This window comes from Dermacentor variabilis, chromosome 1 (assembly GCF_050947875.1).
Source record: "Dermacentor variabilis isolate Ectoservices chromosome 1, ASM5094787v1, whole genome shotgun sequence".
NCBI lineage: Eukaryota > Metazoa > Arthropoda > Arachnida > Ixodida > Ixodidae > Dermacentor > Dermacentor variabilis.
Genome location: NC_134568.1, coordinates 122,658,879 through 122,679,645, shown reverse-complemented (window position 1 = coordinate 122,679,645; position 20,767 = coordinate 122,658,879). Strand labels below are relative to the sequence as shown.

Here is a 20,767-nt window from a genome sequence, read left to right as displayed (position 1 = left end):
TCCCATTGGCTATTGGGCCTCGTTTCGAACCCTATACTGCCAAAGGACAATGCCGCACTAGTGGTGGCAAGTTGCAGTTTTTGGACACAACAACCAGGAAAATAAACATAGCAAACAAGAAGCTAGTACAAAGAACTATCGAAAATAAACAGGAACGGTGCTTCAGAGTGTAAGGGCCTGGAAAACGTAATGAAAAGGAACGTTTCAATGAGGTTCTATGTAGTAGTAATACTAGTAGCAGTAGTAGAACTACTTAATGCCTTCCCTCCTCCCAGAAAAAAAAGGGAGAGAAAGAAAATAGAACTTCCTGGAAAGGATTGTTTGGGGAGGAAGGATACACTGCCTAGGTTGAGGCAAATAGGGTGGGGATGGCTGGTATGCATACTTGGGAGGGCCTCAGTGAACAATACACAAGAGTCTCACGGTCCTGCACACCACACTTGAGACCTATGTTGCAACCTCTTCCAGTAACCAAAACAAACAAAAAAGAAGAAAAACAAAAAAAAAGCCAAGAGTACCTACCAATTGGGCTATACTGGGCAGGGAAGGTCTTTACCATGGGAAATGCAATTTCAGCTGAAAAGGTGAAAATGTAAATAAACATGCCCAAGTGTCCATGTCACTTGCATTTCATTGTACTTTTGGCTGCACTGCAACTAGCAAATGATAGCTTTTTTTGTTTTTGTTGTTCCTCTACCATGATATCAAAACTACCTCTTGTATATCATGTTTACGGTTGCACATACACTATATTACAGAAGTGCAAATAAAGCAATCCTATGTATTAGGTTTACTTGAATATGAATACATTTATGTACACAATTATGTCATTCTGGTTGTACTAAACTGATAGAGAGAGACCTGGTATAAACAAGAAGCAAGCAAACTCACATTTGTTGTTGTCAAAGTATTTCTTTGGCAAAGCAGGGTAGACCTTGATAAGAGGAACAGAAGGAGATGGTTCCAAGTAACCCTTCACTTTCTTGGCAGCTTTTAGGTTCTTGAGGTGGCCCTAAGGCAATACCATACGACTTTTTAAACCCTCCTACAGGCATTATTACTATGGACAGCTGGAAATGCTGCAGTCACTGTACTTATTCAACTTAGCTAGCTTTCATACACATTCCTAAAAATATTTTCCCTTGAAAGTACTGCTGTAAATGTATGAAGCCATAGGTACTCCAACCTCCATTCGGTATAATAGTGGTGTCAAGAACGCTCGCTTAAAAGAGCCCTAATGCTGATTACATTTTACAACTGAGTAAGTCTGATACACGGGTGCACTACAGGTAGCAAAACAGTGCTTGCCACACGGCCTTTACAGGCTGCCTGCTTGGAAATTCTTAAAGGTACACTAAAAATAATTTTGACCTTTGTGTAAGTTCTTCAAAAAATTTGAACACTTAAATGCATATTTCTGAGAAAATACACATTGAATAAAGGCTGTTTGTACGTTCCATGCACCTAACGATGTGTATAATATAGCTACCAACTACCTGTGGTATTTATTACAATGGGTGCTATACAATTGGCTTGGACAGAAAGCAATGCCCAAGATTGACTTCGATGAAGGCCGCTCCTGCGGCCGAAACATCAGCAAAGTCTCGTTTCAGGCAGTTTCAAGTGTTAGTTTCATCAATTTGGCACATAGGTTCCTCTTAGCACTTCAATGATGAGACATATAAGTACTTAGAAAAAATTTTTAATTTCTATCTAAATATGCGAAACACATCAAGAATAAGATAATCAAACAAACGCAAAAATATTTTGCTGAAATTTTTCAAAATTAGAGGGAGAACCCCAGGCAATTTCAATGATGAATACAGTGTTATAAAACATAAAGGAAGCAAAACCTGCAGTTTTTAGGAAAGCACAAAGAGTTAAAAAAAAGCAGTATGGTAGCTCAACTGATGCGCAATACCAACAGCGACTGCTTGGGCAGGTTTCTTTCACTAGAACAAATCCCACCTCATCTATTTACCTATTAGTAATGTCAAAAGAAACCTCATCCAACATATTCCAGTAATTAACTACATTCAGCAGCCACAACATATAACTTGGGTACCCAGAGAACTCTAGATAAATATTATTAATGAGATATTCGGCTATACTTTAAAGCACACACACACAAAGCAAAAATTATGCCGTCCAAGCAAAACTACCATACATATGGCAAGAGCACAAATGATGAAAAGAAGAGGCCAGAGCCAGTCACCTTCTGCTGCAGTGCACCTTGGATTGCCTTGATGAAGAGCTTGTTCAGCGCCTTCTCCTCAGACTTCATGCGGCTAGCAGAACAGAGGCCAATGGTACTGCAGAAAACATTCGGGTCCTGCAGAACACATTGCATTCATTATGTCAGTGCCAATGGCAGTACTAGTGCACAAATGCTGGCAGTGGTCTCAACAAAGTAAGGCATAAAGGCGTATACTCACAAGAGCTTCGAGAAGGTAAGAGTACACCATGTCAAAGTAATCGTCAACAAAGCTCTGGCACTATAACGCAGAAAGAAAAGGAAAACATAAATCCACAGAACACACGTTAACTTCGTTAAACACTAGAACTGTGTGTGTCTCTGCTTGTGCATTGTGTGTGTGCACGCAGATGCATGCACGTACACATGTATGCAGTAGACATTACTTTCTTTGCAGCATCCCTTAAAGCTGCCACTGCGAGGCAATTCAGGCAGCACCAGGACAATTTAAGAATTTATTATTAAACATGTCAATGTTGGTGCTATGGCAAATGCTAAAGGCAACTCCAATCACCAGTCTTGTGTAACTGATGAAAAACAAAATTGAAAATGTTGAAGGGCTCTTTGAAAGGGCCACTAAATCAGCCTACACACAACATGCAAGAAAGCTTTGCAAGCTTTTAGCTTTGACAAAATGCCATGAATGCAAGAACATTGCATTTCCCTCACCCTTTCATATGCACATCTAGGGAACCTTTGCACAGGCGGCCCATTGCCAGTGTACAAAAGCAAATTTGGGTATAGTGTACATTACAAATCTTATGCTTACATTACATATTTGATGGACACATATGCCCATCAAATATAAGGGGAAAGAAAAGACAGAGAATAACCTATTTGTACAAGAAAAATAGCACGTGTGCTATGAATTTCAGTCAATCAGACATTTTCAATTTATTACACTTTACACAAATACCAAGAAGACATTATATTTCAGACAGTGCAGAGCTTCTGAACTCCAAATCCCTTCCTGAAGTGTGCCGGTAAAATTACCTAAACCGCCTCTGCTCCAGTTCTCAGAAAACCCAACATACCCCTCTATTTTTATGGGTACATCAAAGGTCCTTAAACATTTTTTTTCAATATCAAGAAAGGGTATTCAAGGAGGCATAATATAATATTTTTCTGGGGTTTTATGCGCCAAAACCAGTACCTGATTATGAGGCATGCCATAGTGGGGGACTCCTGATTAATTTGGCCATCTAGGGTTCTTTAACGTACACCCAATGCACGCTACATGGGCATTTTAGCATTTCCCCCATCTCAAATGCGGCCGCCACAGCCGGGATTTTATCCCATGACCTCGTGCATAGCAGCGCAACACCATAGCTGCTAAGCCACCGTGGCGGGTCGACGAGGAGGCATTCAAACCCTGGTACAGTAATATTGAAATCAATGAGGCCACAAGCCATGATAAAGGGAAAAAAATTATATCAAGGTTAGGCATTATTGCAATGCAAAACCACAGCAAATGTGCACGTTTTATAATCACAGCCTCTTACCTCTTCAGCAGCAGCCCCAAGCTCTTCGCAGAAGTTCAGCAAAGCCTGCTTAAATTCTTGCTGCAAAAGAAAAAAAGCAATAAAACATGCATATTTACTGTGACTAATGTTCAATGAACCAAACCGTATGTTTTCCACAACAAAGAAGAAACACAACACACCTCTGTTGTGTTTGAAGCAAGAATTTGCCTCACATGCTCCACAAGCTGCTTGCAGAAGTCGCAAGTCAAATTGTCCTTTCCTATGGTGATTAGCGGGATCTGAAGGAGATAAATAAATGCCCCACTAAAGAAAGTGACCACAAAGAAAATTTACAGGCCACTACAGTGCACAATAAGTTGGTAATATACAACCTGAATGTGAGGTAATTTAAATGCCTGAATGACACTCAGTATGGATGCTATGTATTTCCAGCAAAAGTACTGGAAGTGCTTTTACTGATCACATCATATGTGTAAAATGCTTACATCAAGTAAAGATCTAAGAAAATAAACACTCCAAATGAGGCAAATTTTTCTTAACTGATCGATATCATGCTCACTTCTATTTGAAAGTATTAACATTAACACTGCAACAAGATCTTGGTTGGCATAATGCAGGTATTACTTTTGCTTGTTTCTGTTCCTTTCTTATTATCAAGTGCTCACAGCTGGTCATCCCTGGAGATAATGTAGGGGGAGTGCTGCTAAATCCACTGATGAAGCGGGAGAAGAAAGGAAGAAAGAATAATAGGGATACAATCGCAACATTACCCTGGCCTTGCACTCTAAATGTTGTGAAAAACACAAAAATATCCCCTTTTTATAAAATAGAAAGACATACGTTCAGTTTTGGTGGGCTCGGAGCCTTGCAGCGATCCACGTAGGCACAAAACTCTTCAGGGTTCTAAAAAAGAGGGAAATAAATTTTCATGAGGAAACGTATCTTCTTCAAATGTCCTCACATCATAAGCCACTTGACATAATATACCAGCATAGCAGTAGAATGTAGCACACCATGACGCTATTGCTCAAACTTCTTCAGGTAAATGCCGAGTGGGTGGTAGTAACTGCTAGTAAACTAATTCTATTTTTGCTCATGTGCTTTCCGCTGAAACAGATCAATGTCAAGTGTTCATAGGGTTCATACAAGTTTCAGAGACAAAAATTAAAGGCTATTCAAGGACATTCCAGGCCCCGTCAAAGCTATTTCAACAGTCAAGAGCAGCATCCCAAAGAGCCAAATTTTTACTATAACAAAATTTCCAAAACATCATAGTAGATAGCTTTATTGCACTACGGACACAAAAATTATATTGGAAATGTCCAGCTTTGATCACTTCAAGTTTCTAATGAGCCACGAGGAAATTAGCGCACACACGCCGAAGGGGGCGAACCAGCACCAAGTGCCAGTGTCTCACTCTCACCCACTGTGGGGTTTTCCAGCTCTGTGCAAGTTGTATGAAGCATGTACACTCGCGCCAGCTTTAAGTTTTTATACCACTGTTTCTATAAAACTGGAAGTTTGCCAGGCTCATGCTGATTCACCATAGAAAGCGGGTTGCACAATCGATCTTGGACTTACTTAAGAAATTCGAGGGTTTTCAAGGGGAAAAAAAAGAATTCCAGGCCTGTCAAGGGCTTTGAAAACATACTTTTTAATTTCAACAATTTTCCAAAAGGCCCAAGGACCTTTGCACACCCTGGCTCAATGCCAAGTGACCGAAACACTCTTGGCCACAATGCACAGCTCCATGAAACACAAAACACATGAAAAATTTCTCTTACAATTTTGGTAACAATACTTTAAGTGATCATAAAGGCCAACTGAAACAAAATTTTGCTTTGACTAAATTGCTTATAAATGAGTAGTATAAACTATTGAAATGATCTTCGCAAAGCTAAAGGCTCGTTGTTGTCTACGTTTCTTATCAGCATCCTTTAAATCATACCTAAGCAGATGGCGCAGGCACATGATGGTAAGCAGATATGACAGAAATGCAGCACATGGTCTACAAGATTTTCAACCCCATGGTCATGCCTAGGCACTGCATTCTTTTTCAACTTTCCAGGTTCTGCATCATTTTCAACTAGCTGTAATGGCACCACGTTTAGTTTCGGTACCAAAAATATGTATTTTTGCTAGCTTTTCATGAAGCATCTGCTGATATTTCAAGCACAGGGTTTTGCGGGAAGGCTCCTCTATATCGCGCTATCTGAAGCTAGGTTCCTTATGCAGCCCAATATTTCATGCAGTTGGCCTCTAATCTGTTAGAAATGTGACTGCTACAAGTCACTCAGTGACCCATGCGACACCATTACTCTACAGAGATGCCAAAAACACACACCACAAAAATGTGTCAATTGATGCAATGTCATGTGACAATATCAAGTGACGCATGCCTTTTAAAAATTAATACTCACCAATGACTGCAGGTACTTGAAGACTGATGGCAGGAAAACATTCACCAATGTGGAGCACTGCAAGAAATCAGCTACAAATTAAACACACACACACACAGGTCCTAATCAAACCATAGCCAACCACTGCATTAACTAAAATTGCCAGTGCATAATGGGTGCACTAAAATGTACTATGTATTCCCTGCTGATAACTGCAAATATAGTTCACTTTTGCATCTTCCAACATGTGAAAGCTTACAAGCAGTATCAATATTTCAACTTTACAAACATTCACAGCACTGCACAGTACCTCAGGATTGGCAGTGCCAAGCCTTCCTTGGCAAGCCTTCAGGACCGCAGACTTGACTCCTGCCTGTAATGGGAAATATAATGTGCCATAAAATAGCAGCAAGTACAACCAACATAAGCAAAATCATCCCTATTTTTTTAAGACAAAAGATGACCTTTATAAGAACTAAAGACATGGTATTAGGGATTGAATTACTAACTTAGAATGCTGGCTCTAGAAATGACCAAAAAAAGTGCTGTTTCGGAAGCAGCTGTGAACATATGTCATGCACTAATGTATAAAAAATCCAAGAAAAATTCATAAGGAGTAATGATCATGACTAAAATTCTGTAAGGATCTATTTCTCCACAATGAATACAGCTGTGGTTGCATGCTAAAAATTGCATTTAAGCAAACAAAACTAACAGAAAACAAAACATCATAAAGAACACAATAAAAAATTTACCAGCAATGCAGGCAGCATACAAAGGGAAGGAAACAAATTGCAAGCCATCTTCACCGTGTATCTTTATTCATAGACTACAAAAGCAGCAAAAATTAAAATCGACACTTCTATTATGAAATGAGAATTTCAGGAACCTATAGTAGCAGACTTATCAAAATAAAGAAAAAAAGAATAAACAAGATATTGCAATTACCAAGGGCAATTTCTTGAACAGTTCTCTGGAGTGCTTCATGGCAGTCTTACACTCGGCGCATGTGGCTTCCTTCTTAACACTTGATGCTGATGCACCTTCTTTTGACAAAGGCAGGAAGAGGCGAGACTGCATTGACTAAAGTTGTGAAGAGAGAAAGACAATGCATTCAATAAAACAATGCACTTCAAGATTTTAACGCGACAGCATTAAGGGCCCCATGTCGCAGAAAATCCAGTGTCGGCATCCGGCGCTGGGCATCTCATGAGCAAAAAAATCACTCTAAACCATGCATACCAAATCATGCGTGGCGCATAGCCGTTACTGAACTAACTGAATTTCTCAAAGTGATATGCATCAGAAAAATCATAAAGTACGACTTACACACAACCTGCAGACATGATAGTGCCAGATTGTAATTTGAATATATGAGAAAACATAACTCTGCTACGCGGAAACTAAGCACAAATCACTTTTCCAGCATTTCTACCATTCATAGAGTGGTGATTCCTGCTTGGTTCCTTGCAACACCATCCAGATGGCGCTTGCCTCCGCACATCCGCGGCAGCAGCGCACAGAGGCGAACACGAGGACAAAAAAGAAAGAACCTTGAAGCTCGCCTTCATGCATAGCGTTCGCCATCAGTATTTCCAGGTAAACATTACAGTTACATAAGCTGCAGTTGCCGGGAAACGTGAGAAGCAGTCAGGGATCTTTGAATGCTTTCGCATTCCACTCTTAAAAGCAAAGCTTAAGCATCCTCCAAATCCTTTATTCATCAGTATCACAACTTTTTGTAGGACAAACATAAGCATCGATAGCATGGAGCTAAGGTTTCTTTTTCTCAGCACTTAATATGACAGCATTCATGATATCAACCCCCCCCCCCCCATAACTGCCATTCATTCATTCTAATAAGGACACAGTTACCAGAAGCCTTTATAGCAGTAGAAGCATGAAAATAGTGTATATACAATTAGTCCTTTCTTGCATCTTTACAAAAACATGCCCATCAAACAAATCTTTCATCATAGCTATTCATGCACCAGACACCACGAAAAAGTGGAGCCAGCTCTAGTGTCTGTGACCAAGAAAAATGCTGGCAATACCAATGTCATGAAGAAGTCTTAGTCCATCAGTACTCTCATTTGAAATTTTTTCATTGGTGTGTTTTGCATTCGGGTTGCATCCACAACCCTTGTTAGTAAGCTTTAAGGTCTAATTTGGCTTGTGTTTCCTGGCTAACAAGAACACAGTCTCCAAAAGACAGTAGCATGCTTAGAATGCAAGGTGCTTTCAAAGTAATGTTCCCAGAGTAATATACTATTTATTCCAGAATGCAACCCTCCAGTAGCCACTTACAGCCATAAAGACTTTGTGCTCCAGGAGATTCTGAAGCTTCCTGGTAACAAAGTCAGGATTGCAGAGTCCAGCAATTGTGCACACTTGGTCTGGATCCTAAGAATTTGTGAAGCACACAATTATACGTTCTTGTTTCACAATTAATCAATTTTATACAACAGATAATTTGTCAGAAACTAATCATACAAGGAGAAAAACAGCATGCAAAAGGAAAAAGTAGTGAAGGGCCTGTAATTTGGGGCAGCAACTTCCTTGACTACAATGGTCATACAGACCAGCTGCTCTCTACAGAGGACAACCCCTCCCTTTTAAAAAGCAAAACAAGAAGCCTAGATCTGTCCATTACTGGAATTGTAAAATGTTACAGCCCTCTTTTGCTGCTTATTTACGTTTTTCATATGCTTTAACACCTATCATGATTAATTCTTCTTTCATATTTCGTTGCCTTACATCACATGTGCTTAAGAAGGAACTCAAACTTTATACTCAAAGTCAAGTAAAAGACCTTCTAAAAGATGGACCCAAGCCATAGAGTTTATGTATGTTTATCTATGCTTTCTGTGGTAATGATGTGAAAGCTACAGAGGCAAAGCACACGCACGAAGGCACTTCTGAAAGTAGTCTCAGTCTCTCACTGACACTGGCTTAAGCTAGGGAACAGGAAATAAACATCTCATTTAACACAGCACTCACCCTTCACCAATACACCACTAAGCGTTAAAATTAATTTTATTTTTTTTCAGTTTACTCTTCCCTGTATTGGCAAATCTGGAACCATTACAAATACAGTGGCAGAACAGCCATTGGACCTTCTGGGGCAGATCATGGCACAGGTAAAAAAAAAAAGATGAGTTGGCACAGTGACAAGCACTTTTGGTGCAATGTTGAACATACACCTACGCACCATATGGTCTCAATTTTAACTGAAAGAGAATAGATAGAGCGAAGCCGGCTTTGTGAGCATCAATAAGGTATTTGAGACAAAAATTCCAGAACTAGATTCATAATATTTTTAAAGAATGGTTTTCTATGTGCATTTATCGTGGTATAAAGCCCTTCTATCCTTTCAACTTGTAACAGGCATCTGCTCAATCAGCAGGCTTTAAGCATGAAAGATAAAATATATAGATATACCACAGAACAAGGCCGTGTAAGGAACACCACATGCCTTGGACGTACACAAATAAAATGAAGTCACAATAATGAAGTCCATATGTTTCTTTACTTTTACCATGCCAAATCATTCCTGCAGGTTTTTAGAATGTGAAAACAGTGCAAAAGAACGAGTTCACATCTTAAAACATGTTGACCCAACTAGCTCAGCATTGCACACTTCTGCAATTTGCAATCTCCTGCATAACTGTGCCTTCAATCAAGTGAAAGTTGTTTAAATTACAACCATGGAATCTGCTCTCCCGATTTTGCAGGGTTGCAAGGAAGGTCCCACTATAATAAGCAAATCAGGTGCGAGCGCTTGAGTACGCAATTTACACAATATTTCTAAAGTGACACCATCAACCCCTATGCTAAGTTGATGGTGACCACCACTGCAATAGAAAGCAACGCTGATTCAGTATTTGCATCAAGAAAGTAGAAATGTACCGAAATAGAAAGTGTGCCTAAATCTGCTGAACTACTTGGCACAGTAACAAATGTGCAGACGTTCAGCCCCTATAGCTTTCCCTTCATTGCTGCAGAATGTCGTCCACAAGTATAGCACAGCAACGAATATAAGTGTTGACCCACTTACAAGCCTTGAAACAAGGATGTCAATCAGATCAGGAATGAAATTGTCAACCATGTCCTTGCACTGTAAAGTGAAAGAAAAAACATTAGTAAAATCAAATGCAAAGCAGTAACAAACAATACGAACCAGTTTGCTAATAAATTCAATCGGTATCAATGCACAGCTGCCTTCAAGCACTTCTCTTAGTTCCTCCTGCAAAAGAAATGCAATGGTGTTGTAATACAGTGACACGTAAATGGCTTTTGCATCCAAAGAGGCAGGATGCAGAGCTATGAAAAGGAAATTTGCAGTACCTGAGTTTCATTGCTGAGGAGTTGGTCCCTTGCTTCTTTTACCATTTCCTTGCAGATGTTGCACACACTGCTCTGTGAGCGAAGCATAAGTTGTAAGGTTTAAGCACCACTGCTGACAAAAGTTGAAGAAGTTACCTTGTCCATAGGGACTTCGAGCTTTTCCCATATCATCTCTATGCAGGGTTTCACAGTTTTGCATGATGATGCAACCCACAGGTCTTGGCATGATGTGCTCAGTGTCTGGCAAACTTTGTCAGATGGCTTGACCAGGGGAACTGCACTGGTTACTAAAATCAGAAAAAAAGAAACTTCAGTTTAAAAGCTTCTCTTTTTTTTTTTTGCAAGATTAGCCACTTTCAAAGACAACGATGAGCTATCATGGAGACTCAAACACAATAAATGTGTAAAAATAAATAAAATGTTAGCAAAACAATACAAGTAAGCTATCATAGACAACTCGGGTTATATGTTCCGTTAGAAAGAAACATAATTTTAGAAAAGGTATATTAGAATAAAATGAAATAAAAAAATTTAATCAAAGGAAATGCTTTTCCCATTCTTTTGAATATGCCATTGAACAATCCAGTTTTAAGAAAGCATACATCTACAAGTGCTGCCGCAGCATGGGCACGTAGTTAATATTGTATAATAAGACGACTGCAGAGTCAGGATTAGTGCCTTACAGTCCATTGCTGAAAAAGAGAAAAGTAAAGTAGCAATTATAATGTATCATGTCAGACGCCTTTACTAAAGGAATAAAATATCTATCAGGGTAGTGTGCGCACATTCCATAACAAGAGAAAGACAGATTTACACAGGCTATGCCCACACTGAGTGCCTTCGGATACATATCTTGGGGGAAGAAAATTCATAAACTAGCACAACCAATTTTTGGCATATTTGACAGAATATTGGCAGTGAAATCTGCAGCATATGTACCTTATACTCACAGTAGGTAGTGACACGAGTTCTGCTTGGTGATGATAATGATAAAGATGTTTTTTTAAAGCTTGCCTCATTGAGCATAGATTCTTTACATAAAATGTTGGTTTTCTTCAGGCAACTGCATGCAAATTAATAAAACTTATAGTTGCATTAAAAGGTTAAATTCTAATTATTTTCAGAAGCACAGCATAGGTGGTTTTGGTTGCAACTATATCTTGAAAATAATGAAATTATAAAAAAAATTCAGCTTTCTACCGCCAATGTTGCAACATTGTACTACTACAATGAGTAAGGGAATCACAATGCTAAAAACAAAGCTCTGTCAGAAAAACAAAGCTTTGTCATGAAGCACGAGGAGAAACAGTACTGAAATATAATTGTTACTTTAGTACAGCCATCGTGTACATTGCTGTAATGGAAACAGAAGCCAAAAGAATATTTGGCATTCTCATCAAGCTGCACTGCACACATGGCACTGCTTATCTGAAAGAAGCCAAAGAATCATGCGAGCTCGCACTCCCACTCACTAATCCTGTACAGCAAAAGAAAAGCAGGAAAGGCCAAAGCATGTGCGCATCTTTACACAATACCCAAAGTCCTTGATATGAAAAGCCTCCCAATACTGCTATCAATGCGCATTCATTCAGGAACAGGAACATTGAAAACTACCCTTGTAAAGCAAAACGCGAGCAACATGCGAAGAATTGAGATAACAAGACAGCGCAAAGATGACACCATGAGAGGACACGAATTGAGTAGGCCCTCCTCCTTCACTGAAACAGTCAATGCCAGTGTCTATGCCACAGTGCCTATCATGCCACTGCAAGGTACTAAAGACACACAGTTTGGCTCGCAGCTTCTCCTACACCCATTGTATAACCACTCAGACACATGGCACAAGTGTTGCACAAGTGCACACAATGCCAGCACTACCATTCATTACCATCAGCTAGTTTTGCCTGCAGCATGTCACTCAATCTTAGGTACGAACTATTTTGCACCCTGAATAAACAAAAATTTCTTTAAATGAGACATTCAAGTCTTGATCTACATAAGCAACTTCTGCAGGCTGCCATGTGCTTGTCATGCTATAATAACAGACGGCGTTATCTGAGTGTCTCTTACAGTCCATTCAGCTCACATTTTGTGTACTCAAGTGCTGGAGAACTGTGTTCATTTCGCATTTTTGATAAATGTTTATCCCAGAGACTCAAGCAACCAATGAATGCAAGTCCGGCTGCAAAACAACAAGGAAACCCAGTGGAGGCACCATCACATTCCACTCAAGTCAGTTTGGCAGTGAAATGGGGGCTGCGTACCACTTTCCAGTGCCACATGCATAAGTGTTGTGTGCACATGCACTAGCAATCCCACTGAGCAGCTGCATGCAACTTGTTATGGTGCATAGGTCTGAGAGGAGCTAAAGAACGCCAAGTTAAAACTGTCCAATAATAAACATACTTTTCTTGTCTACTCTGGGCAAAAAGAACGCTAATGAGCACCAGTCACGGTTGTAACCAGGGGGACTAAGGAGTAGACAATTACCAAATCTACCAGTCATTCAAATCATCACAGCTCACACTTTTACTACTCATGCACAGCTGCGCTTGCATAAGCAAATTTATTTAGTATTGTGTTAGGGGGGAGGGGGGTAAGAAAAAAACAACATATAGCAAAAACAGGAGAACGTAACTAACAACAAAACAAACAATTGAAAAAGAAGAAACCGTTTCACATTGAGCAAGCCAGGAACCACAACACTCTAGGCGATCAAAAACCAAAAACACATGGCTTAATCAAACTCTTGGAAAAGAACTGAAAATGTATGTATACATATAAACAGCAGGCAAGAAACAAGGATGACGACAGCTAAGTCACGTGAGGCAAATGAAACAAAATGTGCGCATGACTATGCTATGGAATCATTTTTTAAATGTTTCTCTAAAAGATTCCAGGTTAATAATTTCAACAAAGTGGCTTGGAAGTTCATTCCAAGCTGCTATTGCCCGAGGTAATGCAGATTTATTAAATGCGTTTGTGAAGCCAAACACACGTGTGAAACTGTGTGTTTTATATAAGCGGCAAGATGTGCGAAATAGTCGGCAAATTGGTAATGTAGCTGTGTGCTGACTGCAAGTTATTTTGTGCAGTAAGCAAAGCAGAGCTACCATTCTTCGCGATTCAAGAGATGGGAGTGACAGTGATTTCTTTATAACAGCAACACTAGAATGCCTACTGTAATCTTTGGTGATGAAATGTGCGGCACGGCTTTGAACAGATTTGAGAGAATTGATTAAGTATTCCTGATGTGGCGACCAGATGGTGGATGTGAATTTGGGCTTTGGAAGAACAAAGGCTCTGTACTCTATTATTTTATGAGTGGCTGAGGGGGTTTCACGTAAGTTTCGTTTTGGGAAACCAAGTGTGCTAGATGCTTTTGCTGTAACATGTTTTATATGTGACCTCCACGATAGGTTAGTTGTAATATGGATACCGAGATATTTGTACAAGGGGGTGACAGTGACAGCATCATTATTAAGTGAGTAAGTGTAAACAGAGTTCGTTTGCTTTCGGCTGATGGTCATTAATTTGCATTTTCCTGTATTTAGTAACATTTGCCAAAGCGTGCACCAGTTTATAATTTCATCTAGATCTTTTCGAAGAGCGAAGTGACAGTCGGGTGTCTTAATTTTGTGATAACTTAAGCAATCGTCAGCGAATAATCTGATTGTTGATGTGAGGTGGACAGCAAATTGTTGATTTAGATGAAAAGCAATAGCGGACTCAGCACACTACCTTGAGATATACCAGATGTCACGTCGGCCAAGGAAGATGAATGATTGCGAGTAAACGTAAACTGTTTGCAGGATGTGAGAAAGTTCCTCATCCACAATATTGTAAGGCTGTCTTAATGTAATAATGGCAGCTTGGCTATCATTGTAGAGTGGGGAATGTGATCAAAAGCTTTAGCAAAGTGAATAATAGGCTATCAATCTGGAATCCGTTGTCTATGTATGTGAATAGCTCACGAGTGAATTCGATGAGTTGAGCCTCACAAGAAGGTCCTTTCCTAAAACTGTGTTACATTGGATAGAAAAATTGTGAGCTTCTAAGTGCTGCACAATATTGGATGCTATGGACATGCTCTAGTAATTTACATGGAACGCTTGTTAATGATGTGGGTCAGTAATTACTTATCTTGCTTTTATCCCCAGACTTAAAGATCAGAATAGTTTTCCCAACTTTCCAGTCCCATGGTAGTTCCCCTGTTGATAAGGGCTGCTCGAAAATGCGTGAGAGGATTGGGGCTGAATATGTAACTATATACTTTAAAATTTTATAATTAGTACCATCAATGCCAGCTGAGGTAGAGACCCTTAGACTCTTAAATAGAGATGAAATGCAATAATCAATCTTTATTGGCACCGTATACCTATATTTTATGTCTGGAATTGCGGGAATGGTAGAGTAATCCTCGCGTGTGAACATCAAGGTAAAGAAATTATTAATATCAACTGAGGATTCTTCTGAAACAGGTGCTCTGGTATCGTCTTGAAGTGAGATTCGGTCTGTCTGTTTTCGAGGGGAGATCACTGTCCAGAATTTCTTTTAGTTATTTTTTATCATGGATTGGAGATAATGTGAAAAGAATTTGTACTTAGCACTACGAATGTTACTTCAATATTCTTTTCAGACTATGTTTTAACTATGCCAGTGGGGTTCCTTGCCACTTAGCAGTTTTGAATGGACATATCTTTTTATTTTTTATTTATGTATTTTTTCTAACAGAAAATTGAAGAAATGCTATGTTTTCTTTATGACGTCATAACTCTCAACAGCTCCACAAAATTTGGTAGGCATAGCGACGAGTATCACATGGGGTTCATACTCCCAGCGATAACTCTAAATCCTTAAATCCAACAAGCCCAACAAGGCCTAAAGGAGCCACAACACAGAGGGAATGAAAATATGCCACACTGGCAACTAACATCATTCTCAGCAATTTGAAATTTATTGGCATCATCCCCGTATACTACTACCTTCCTTGTTTAAAGCAAGAATGTCATTATGCCACCACTGGTATCTTTACAAAACAAACAGTTCAGTCAAATAAACCGACCAATATTTTTTTCAACAGAATAAATTTCAACAAGTTCATGTTCTTCATATTAACAAAATTATTGTTACATTCCTGTCATATGGGTGGTTTCAATAATCATTAAGTCAATTTGCACCAAAATTTTCAAAACAGATGCTGATGGCAACTAGGTCCAACTAAATGCTCAGTGCAACATCAATTGCTATTAACTTCCTGCGTACAATGTCAGTAGGTGATTGAAATTCTCAAATGCGATTGAAGCTGGTCAAAACGTATTGTTCTTTGTGTTCTCTGGTGCCATTTCCAATAAGATTCAAGGCTGCTGTCAGCTTGCTCAAGCTCAGCAGGCTAGCACACACAAAATAAGTACAAAAAATATAGAAGTAACTTCCAAAAAGTATAAACATGAACGCATAAAGTTTCCCATTAATATCTTCCCTCAGTGCAATGCCACAGTGTGTAAATCTATGCATGTAGTTGTAGGCTGGATTAATGATAAATCACCGACCTTTCCCCTACAACTAAATAAACAAAGTAGCTTTCAATAAAAATTGCCGGCTACATTGTTATTATTGCAGCAGAGGCCAATTTGTCAACTATGTCCTTGTCTTGGGCACACCTAGCGAGACATGGTATCCAGAAGTTAACCGGGGTCAGCATCTGAATGAGCATTGAGTTGGACGATGTAGCATCTTATTGTTCTGACCATGCCTGAAGTACAGACACAGGTCAACTTCACTAAGGAGTGAAAGTGCCTGTAACACAGGGAGTGACAGAGGCATTCAGCTGAAAAGTTTTTTGCTCTTTTCCCATTACGTAACTTAACGTCCTTTTCTGTAACTACTGTTACAAGAAAACAAATTCAGGCATTGTGGAAAAAAAAGCCAGGTTCCTGTAATGAGTATCACTTGTCCTATTAGTACAAATAAGGACAGATGATCCTCAACAAACCACTTGACCTACATGAAATGTAGATTTAAGCAGTGGTGAGTAATTGCTTAAATGCAGTTCCTTTTTCATAATATCTCGCAGCTTTATTTTACACAGGTGCACAAAGCATACAAAATCAAACATCTGTTCAGTGAGGCTCCAAATGGTATCAATGTAAAAAAAGGAGGGGCATAAAAGCAAAGCCCCAAAATACATACCATTCCTGAAAATTTAAAGTACATTTCATTTGAGCCACAAATGCAAGTTAAGCAAAAAAACAAAGAAAAGACAGCACGATGGGTTTAACCTTATATGGGTGTCACACGGCACACTTTTGATTGCGATCAAGCACAATCCGGATCAAATTTATCGGTTGCAATTGGCTCCTTTGCGCAAGATGCGTGGGGGAGCAAATCGCAGTCGTGAATTTTGATCTGGATCAGGCTTGATTGCAATCAAAAGTGGTCGTGTGATACCAGTATTAGTTAAAAGTGAAGCAGACCGACAAAATACCCAGGTGCAAGGCAGCAGGAGTCAACCATTATGGTTGTTTTTTGCAGTGACTTAAGGACTGAAGGCAGACAGAGACAACTCATCATTTGTTATAAGCAGGAAGGAATGTTTCCTTATACACCAATTGGCTAGTTCAGAAAATTTAGCTTCCAAGATTTCTTGGGCCTTCAGCATCATTAAAACATACAGCTGCAAAACTGATTCAGAATTTTTCGACAACTTTTGTTGCATCCACAAATGTGGACTACACGTCTTCAATCTTAAGAGTACTTAATGCATGGAACATGAAGTGTACTTTGTAAACACCCAGCCGCTTGAGAAATTTACCCGAAGAACTACAGAAGACCAAGTGTACCACATGTCTACATACTGGTGCCGCAAAGAAATGGCCGGGCATCTATGTTATAACTTTGTTTCTCTGGCATGCTTAGCCAAAATAAATATAGCTTGTAACACAGGTCCAATTATAAGTGTCTTATGATGTGTGCAGCACACTTTAAATACTTTAAACTGAACTGATCAGCAGCGGTCGAACAAGAAATGTATCTGGCGCCAGTGTGTTTCAGCAAAGGGAACTTGTCTTTGTAAGAGTAACAACTTTGCACATTGTTGCACTGATGAAGTTTCCTTGTCGAAATGATGGCTCCAGAAAAATCCCTCGTTCGACCGTTGTTGATCACGGCAAACCTCCATCCTCACGTGAACCTCTGCTTTCTTTACAATTTTCATTAGTAATATTATTTTTAGGCATTATCTTGGCGTGCACAATTGTACAAGCAGCGCCTAAAGCGGATATGAAAAATAAGTGCCGCCTGCCATAAACCTATCAACGCGGGTTCTGCATAACCATGACCTGACTCAAAATTCGAGATTGCGAATCAGCCATGGACAGAGAAAAATAGTTTTCATTGTGCCGCAATGCGCGTCGCATCAAAATAACAATCGCGATTATACGACCGCAGCTGTTCAGATCTTTTGGCACAGTCTAGGACTGGACTTTCAGCATAACAGTAGTCGATTGCCACCAGTTCCATAAACGCAGTAAGAGGTTTCATTAATGCAGCAATGCGACGTCACACGTACCGCATATTGTGCTAACTTCAAAGAGTAACTTCCACCCGCAAATACGATCATAGGAGAACAGATCTTACAATGAGCTTCCATTGTGCTTCTTACATGACAATGAATTTTGGTTTATCCCGATTCAAACTTCGAGACAGCAACTACATCCAAACGCAGAAAAATCTTCCCTTTCGCACGAGCACTTTCTATGAGTGCGTTCGAAGCACAGAGCTGCCAACTACATTTGAATCGACCGTGTCAGATCACTCGGCAGCGAGCTGCTCAAGCACGCTGAAAAGTGCACGTGTGATCAGGGGTATTTTCATTCATAGAGCAGTGTTCGTCACAAGTTGTAATGTCAAATACGGCCACAAGTTATCGGATCACTTCCACGCACTCAACTAAAATACAATGCAGAAACATAAAGAAATATGTGATCATAGTGATAAAGAAACACACATCGCATGAAATAATGAACGATATACGCGGTACAAATCGGCCGACAAAAGGCAGCATTGGCAGCGGCTGTATACTCACAGCAAATGATGCTCGCCGCGAGGAGCACCCTCGCAAACATTTCGCCGCGAGGTTAATTGTCAGCTGCCACACAAAGAACACAGGGCAGGCGCTCACATAAAGAAAACAAGGCGAACTGTCTGCAAGCGGAGGCGAGGATAGAGCTTTTGACGGAATCTGCAGAATCACAATCATATGATCCGCGACCTCGACGCCACCACACACTTCCGTTGCTTCCGTCGTCGCCCTAAACAAGGCGTTAGGTAGTCCCTAGATTCCCTAGGATTTTCTACAGTTGGAGTTTCTGAAGTCATTTTTCCCTCTGAGTGATGAGAAGTGGGAGATTTGAATCGCAAAATCAAATGCAATGCGTATCTCTTGTCATATCAAACGTAAGGAACAAGCCGAAACTAAATCAACAATCCAGAACAGCTGATTGTTAATTACTGGGATTACCGGCTAAATGGCAATCATATGAAGAGTTCCTGAGACAGATTTTGCACATCTTTATTCTGATAATGACAATCGTTAGCCTCATAGAGAAAGTAGAAACACAATTTAACTTAGTTAAGTTAAATTGTATAAGCGCTAGTGGCCAGACTTCGGTGGGGAGATTTTTTTTTTTTTTTTTTACACAGCGTTGCGAGGTTTTTAGGTATCAAGATAACTTATTACTACGAGATGATAAAGACAATCTTGTGCATAATTTGCGACAATCACGAGAATACTTAAATATCATGACGCACAATATCGCAAAACTCTGTTCGCTTCGAGTTGGAGTCGCGATACCCGACTGCGCACCATATCACAAAAGGCCATGTTGCCTCGCACCATCGAGCAGGTTCTGCGCTAATCTGCAACTAATCTGCAAGAGCTTGGACGGCTACAAAAACCCTTTAGGTCTACATCCAGTATTCGTGCTTCATTCACCTGTAGTTCACAGTGACGAAACTCTATTTAAATTAAAACAAAGTGTGCTATCTTTCAGATATTTTATTCACTCTTGTAAATGGGCTTTGTTACCAGAGTTAGCCACCTTAATTTGGTTTACGAAAACCTTGATTTTTTTTTAACTGTACGTAACACCACTGCTGTGTCTCTAGCCACGAAACTTAATCCCGAAGATAGGCATGCCCACCGCCTTCGTCACATTGCTGACTGCTTTCGAGTTTAGGCAAACACGTTGGTCAATCTGGCTACTCATCGATTCCCGCAGCGCGTGGGATCTGCGTATTTGTCTGTCTGTCTGTCTGGGTCGGATAATGTGCCCAGTCACGTGTCACATGACTGGGCTCACGTGTCAATCGATCAATCATATTTTGGGGCAAATTATGCATTTGCTGTGCACACCGCTACAGCTTGGCCTCTTGAATTTTCGTGGTCGTTTCCACGTCTAGTTCAATTTGTCCAGCAGGGCGCATGATGTGCACCCCAAGGAAATAATAACTTCAACGTCAATATATTTCGCAGGTGCATTATGGGGAGGCATGCCTCGAATCATGGCGCTAGACTCGGAACTTAGATGCTACATCATTATCTAATGCCCAGCTTCTATTACGCGATGACAACATATGTGAATAAATGAAAAACTTGAACCGCGAAATTTTCACAATTAGCTGACTGAACTGAGATAATGTGCAACAACGTCCGCCGCTTAAAGCAATATGCACCTGAAGTAGCCGGATATTAGTTACATACATACATACATACATACATACATACATACATACATACATACATACATACATACATACATACATACATACATACATACATACATACATACATACATACATACATACATACATACATTTTTGACATTTTCAATAACCACATGCAGCGGAATGCCCGAAGAAAGAAATAGGAATCTGATCAGGTGATTGAATGCAAGTGACGTGGCTACAAACAAAAGGTGTCGTTTGCCGCTTAAAAACACTGTTTATTGAAATATTCCAGAAGATCGATGTCGTCTCGCCCTCTCTCCTTCTACCGTGACACTCTTGTTCTTCGCACCGCCCAGAGACAAGGTGCTATTTTAGGCACGCAAACAAACGGGAAGCATTCGTCGTGCTTCGCAGCAGAGGTAAACAGACGTGACTAGGCACCCCCGTCTGGCTTCCTCTCTCTCTCTCTCGAACTTGCGCGCGTGCGAAGAAACAATGCAAAAACGACCGGACAGATGAGTAATCCCTCTTTCGATTCGTGCGTCACTTGCGGA

The 20,767-nt window shown here is 40.0% G+C and overlaps 1 protein-coding gene across 3 annotated transcripts in view; it reads right to left on the bottom strand.

Moving 5' to 3' along the window:
• The window catches only part of Sap-r (prosaposin), a 100,574-nt gene extending 81,827 nt beyond the window's left edge, over positions 1-18,747 (bottom strand). For 2 of the 3 annotated variants that reach the window (XM_075694301.1, XM_075694311.1), the window contains exons 1-16: positions 18,571-18,746; positions 10,620-10,771; positions 10,485-10,556; positions 10,318-10,383; positions 10,195-10,254; positions 8,445-8,540; positions 7,086-7,220; positions 6,448-6,510; positions 6,159-6,215; positions 4,579-4,641; positions 3,918-4,016; positions 3,757-3,816; positions 2,436-2,495; positions 2,216-2,332; positions 892-1,012; positions 523-576 (exon numbers count right to left, since the gene is read on the bottom strand). In XM_075694301.1, the coding sequence (XP_075550416.1) occupies positions 523-576; positions 892-1,012; positions 2,216-2,332; positions 2,436-2,495; positions 3,757-3,816; positions 3,918-4,016; positions 4,579-4,641; positions 6,159-6,215; positions 6,448-6,510; positions 7,086-7,220; positions 8,445-8,540; positions 10,195-10,254; positions 10,318-10,383; positions 10,485-10,556; positions 10,620-10,771; positions 18,571-18,610 (1,315 nt within the window). In that variant the 5' untranslated portion in view covers positions 18,611-18,746. Of the gene's footprint in view, positions 1-522; positions 577-891; positions 1,013-2,215; positions 2,333-2,435; positions 2,496-3,756; positions 3,817-3,917; positions 4,017-4,578; positions 4,642-6,158; positions 6,216-6,447; positions 6,511-7,085; positions 7,221-8,444; positions 8,541-10,194; positions 10,255-10,317; positions 10,384-10,484; positions 10,557-10,619; positions 10,772-18,570 lie in introns of all 3 variants that reach the window. The other variant, XM_075694306.1, reaches the window with a different exon arrangement.
• Positions 18,748-20,767: the final 2,020 nt, after the last annotated feature.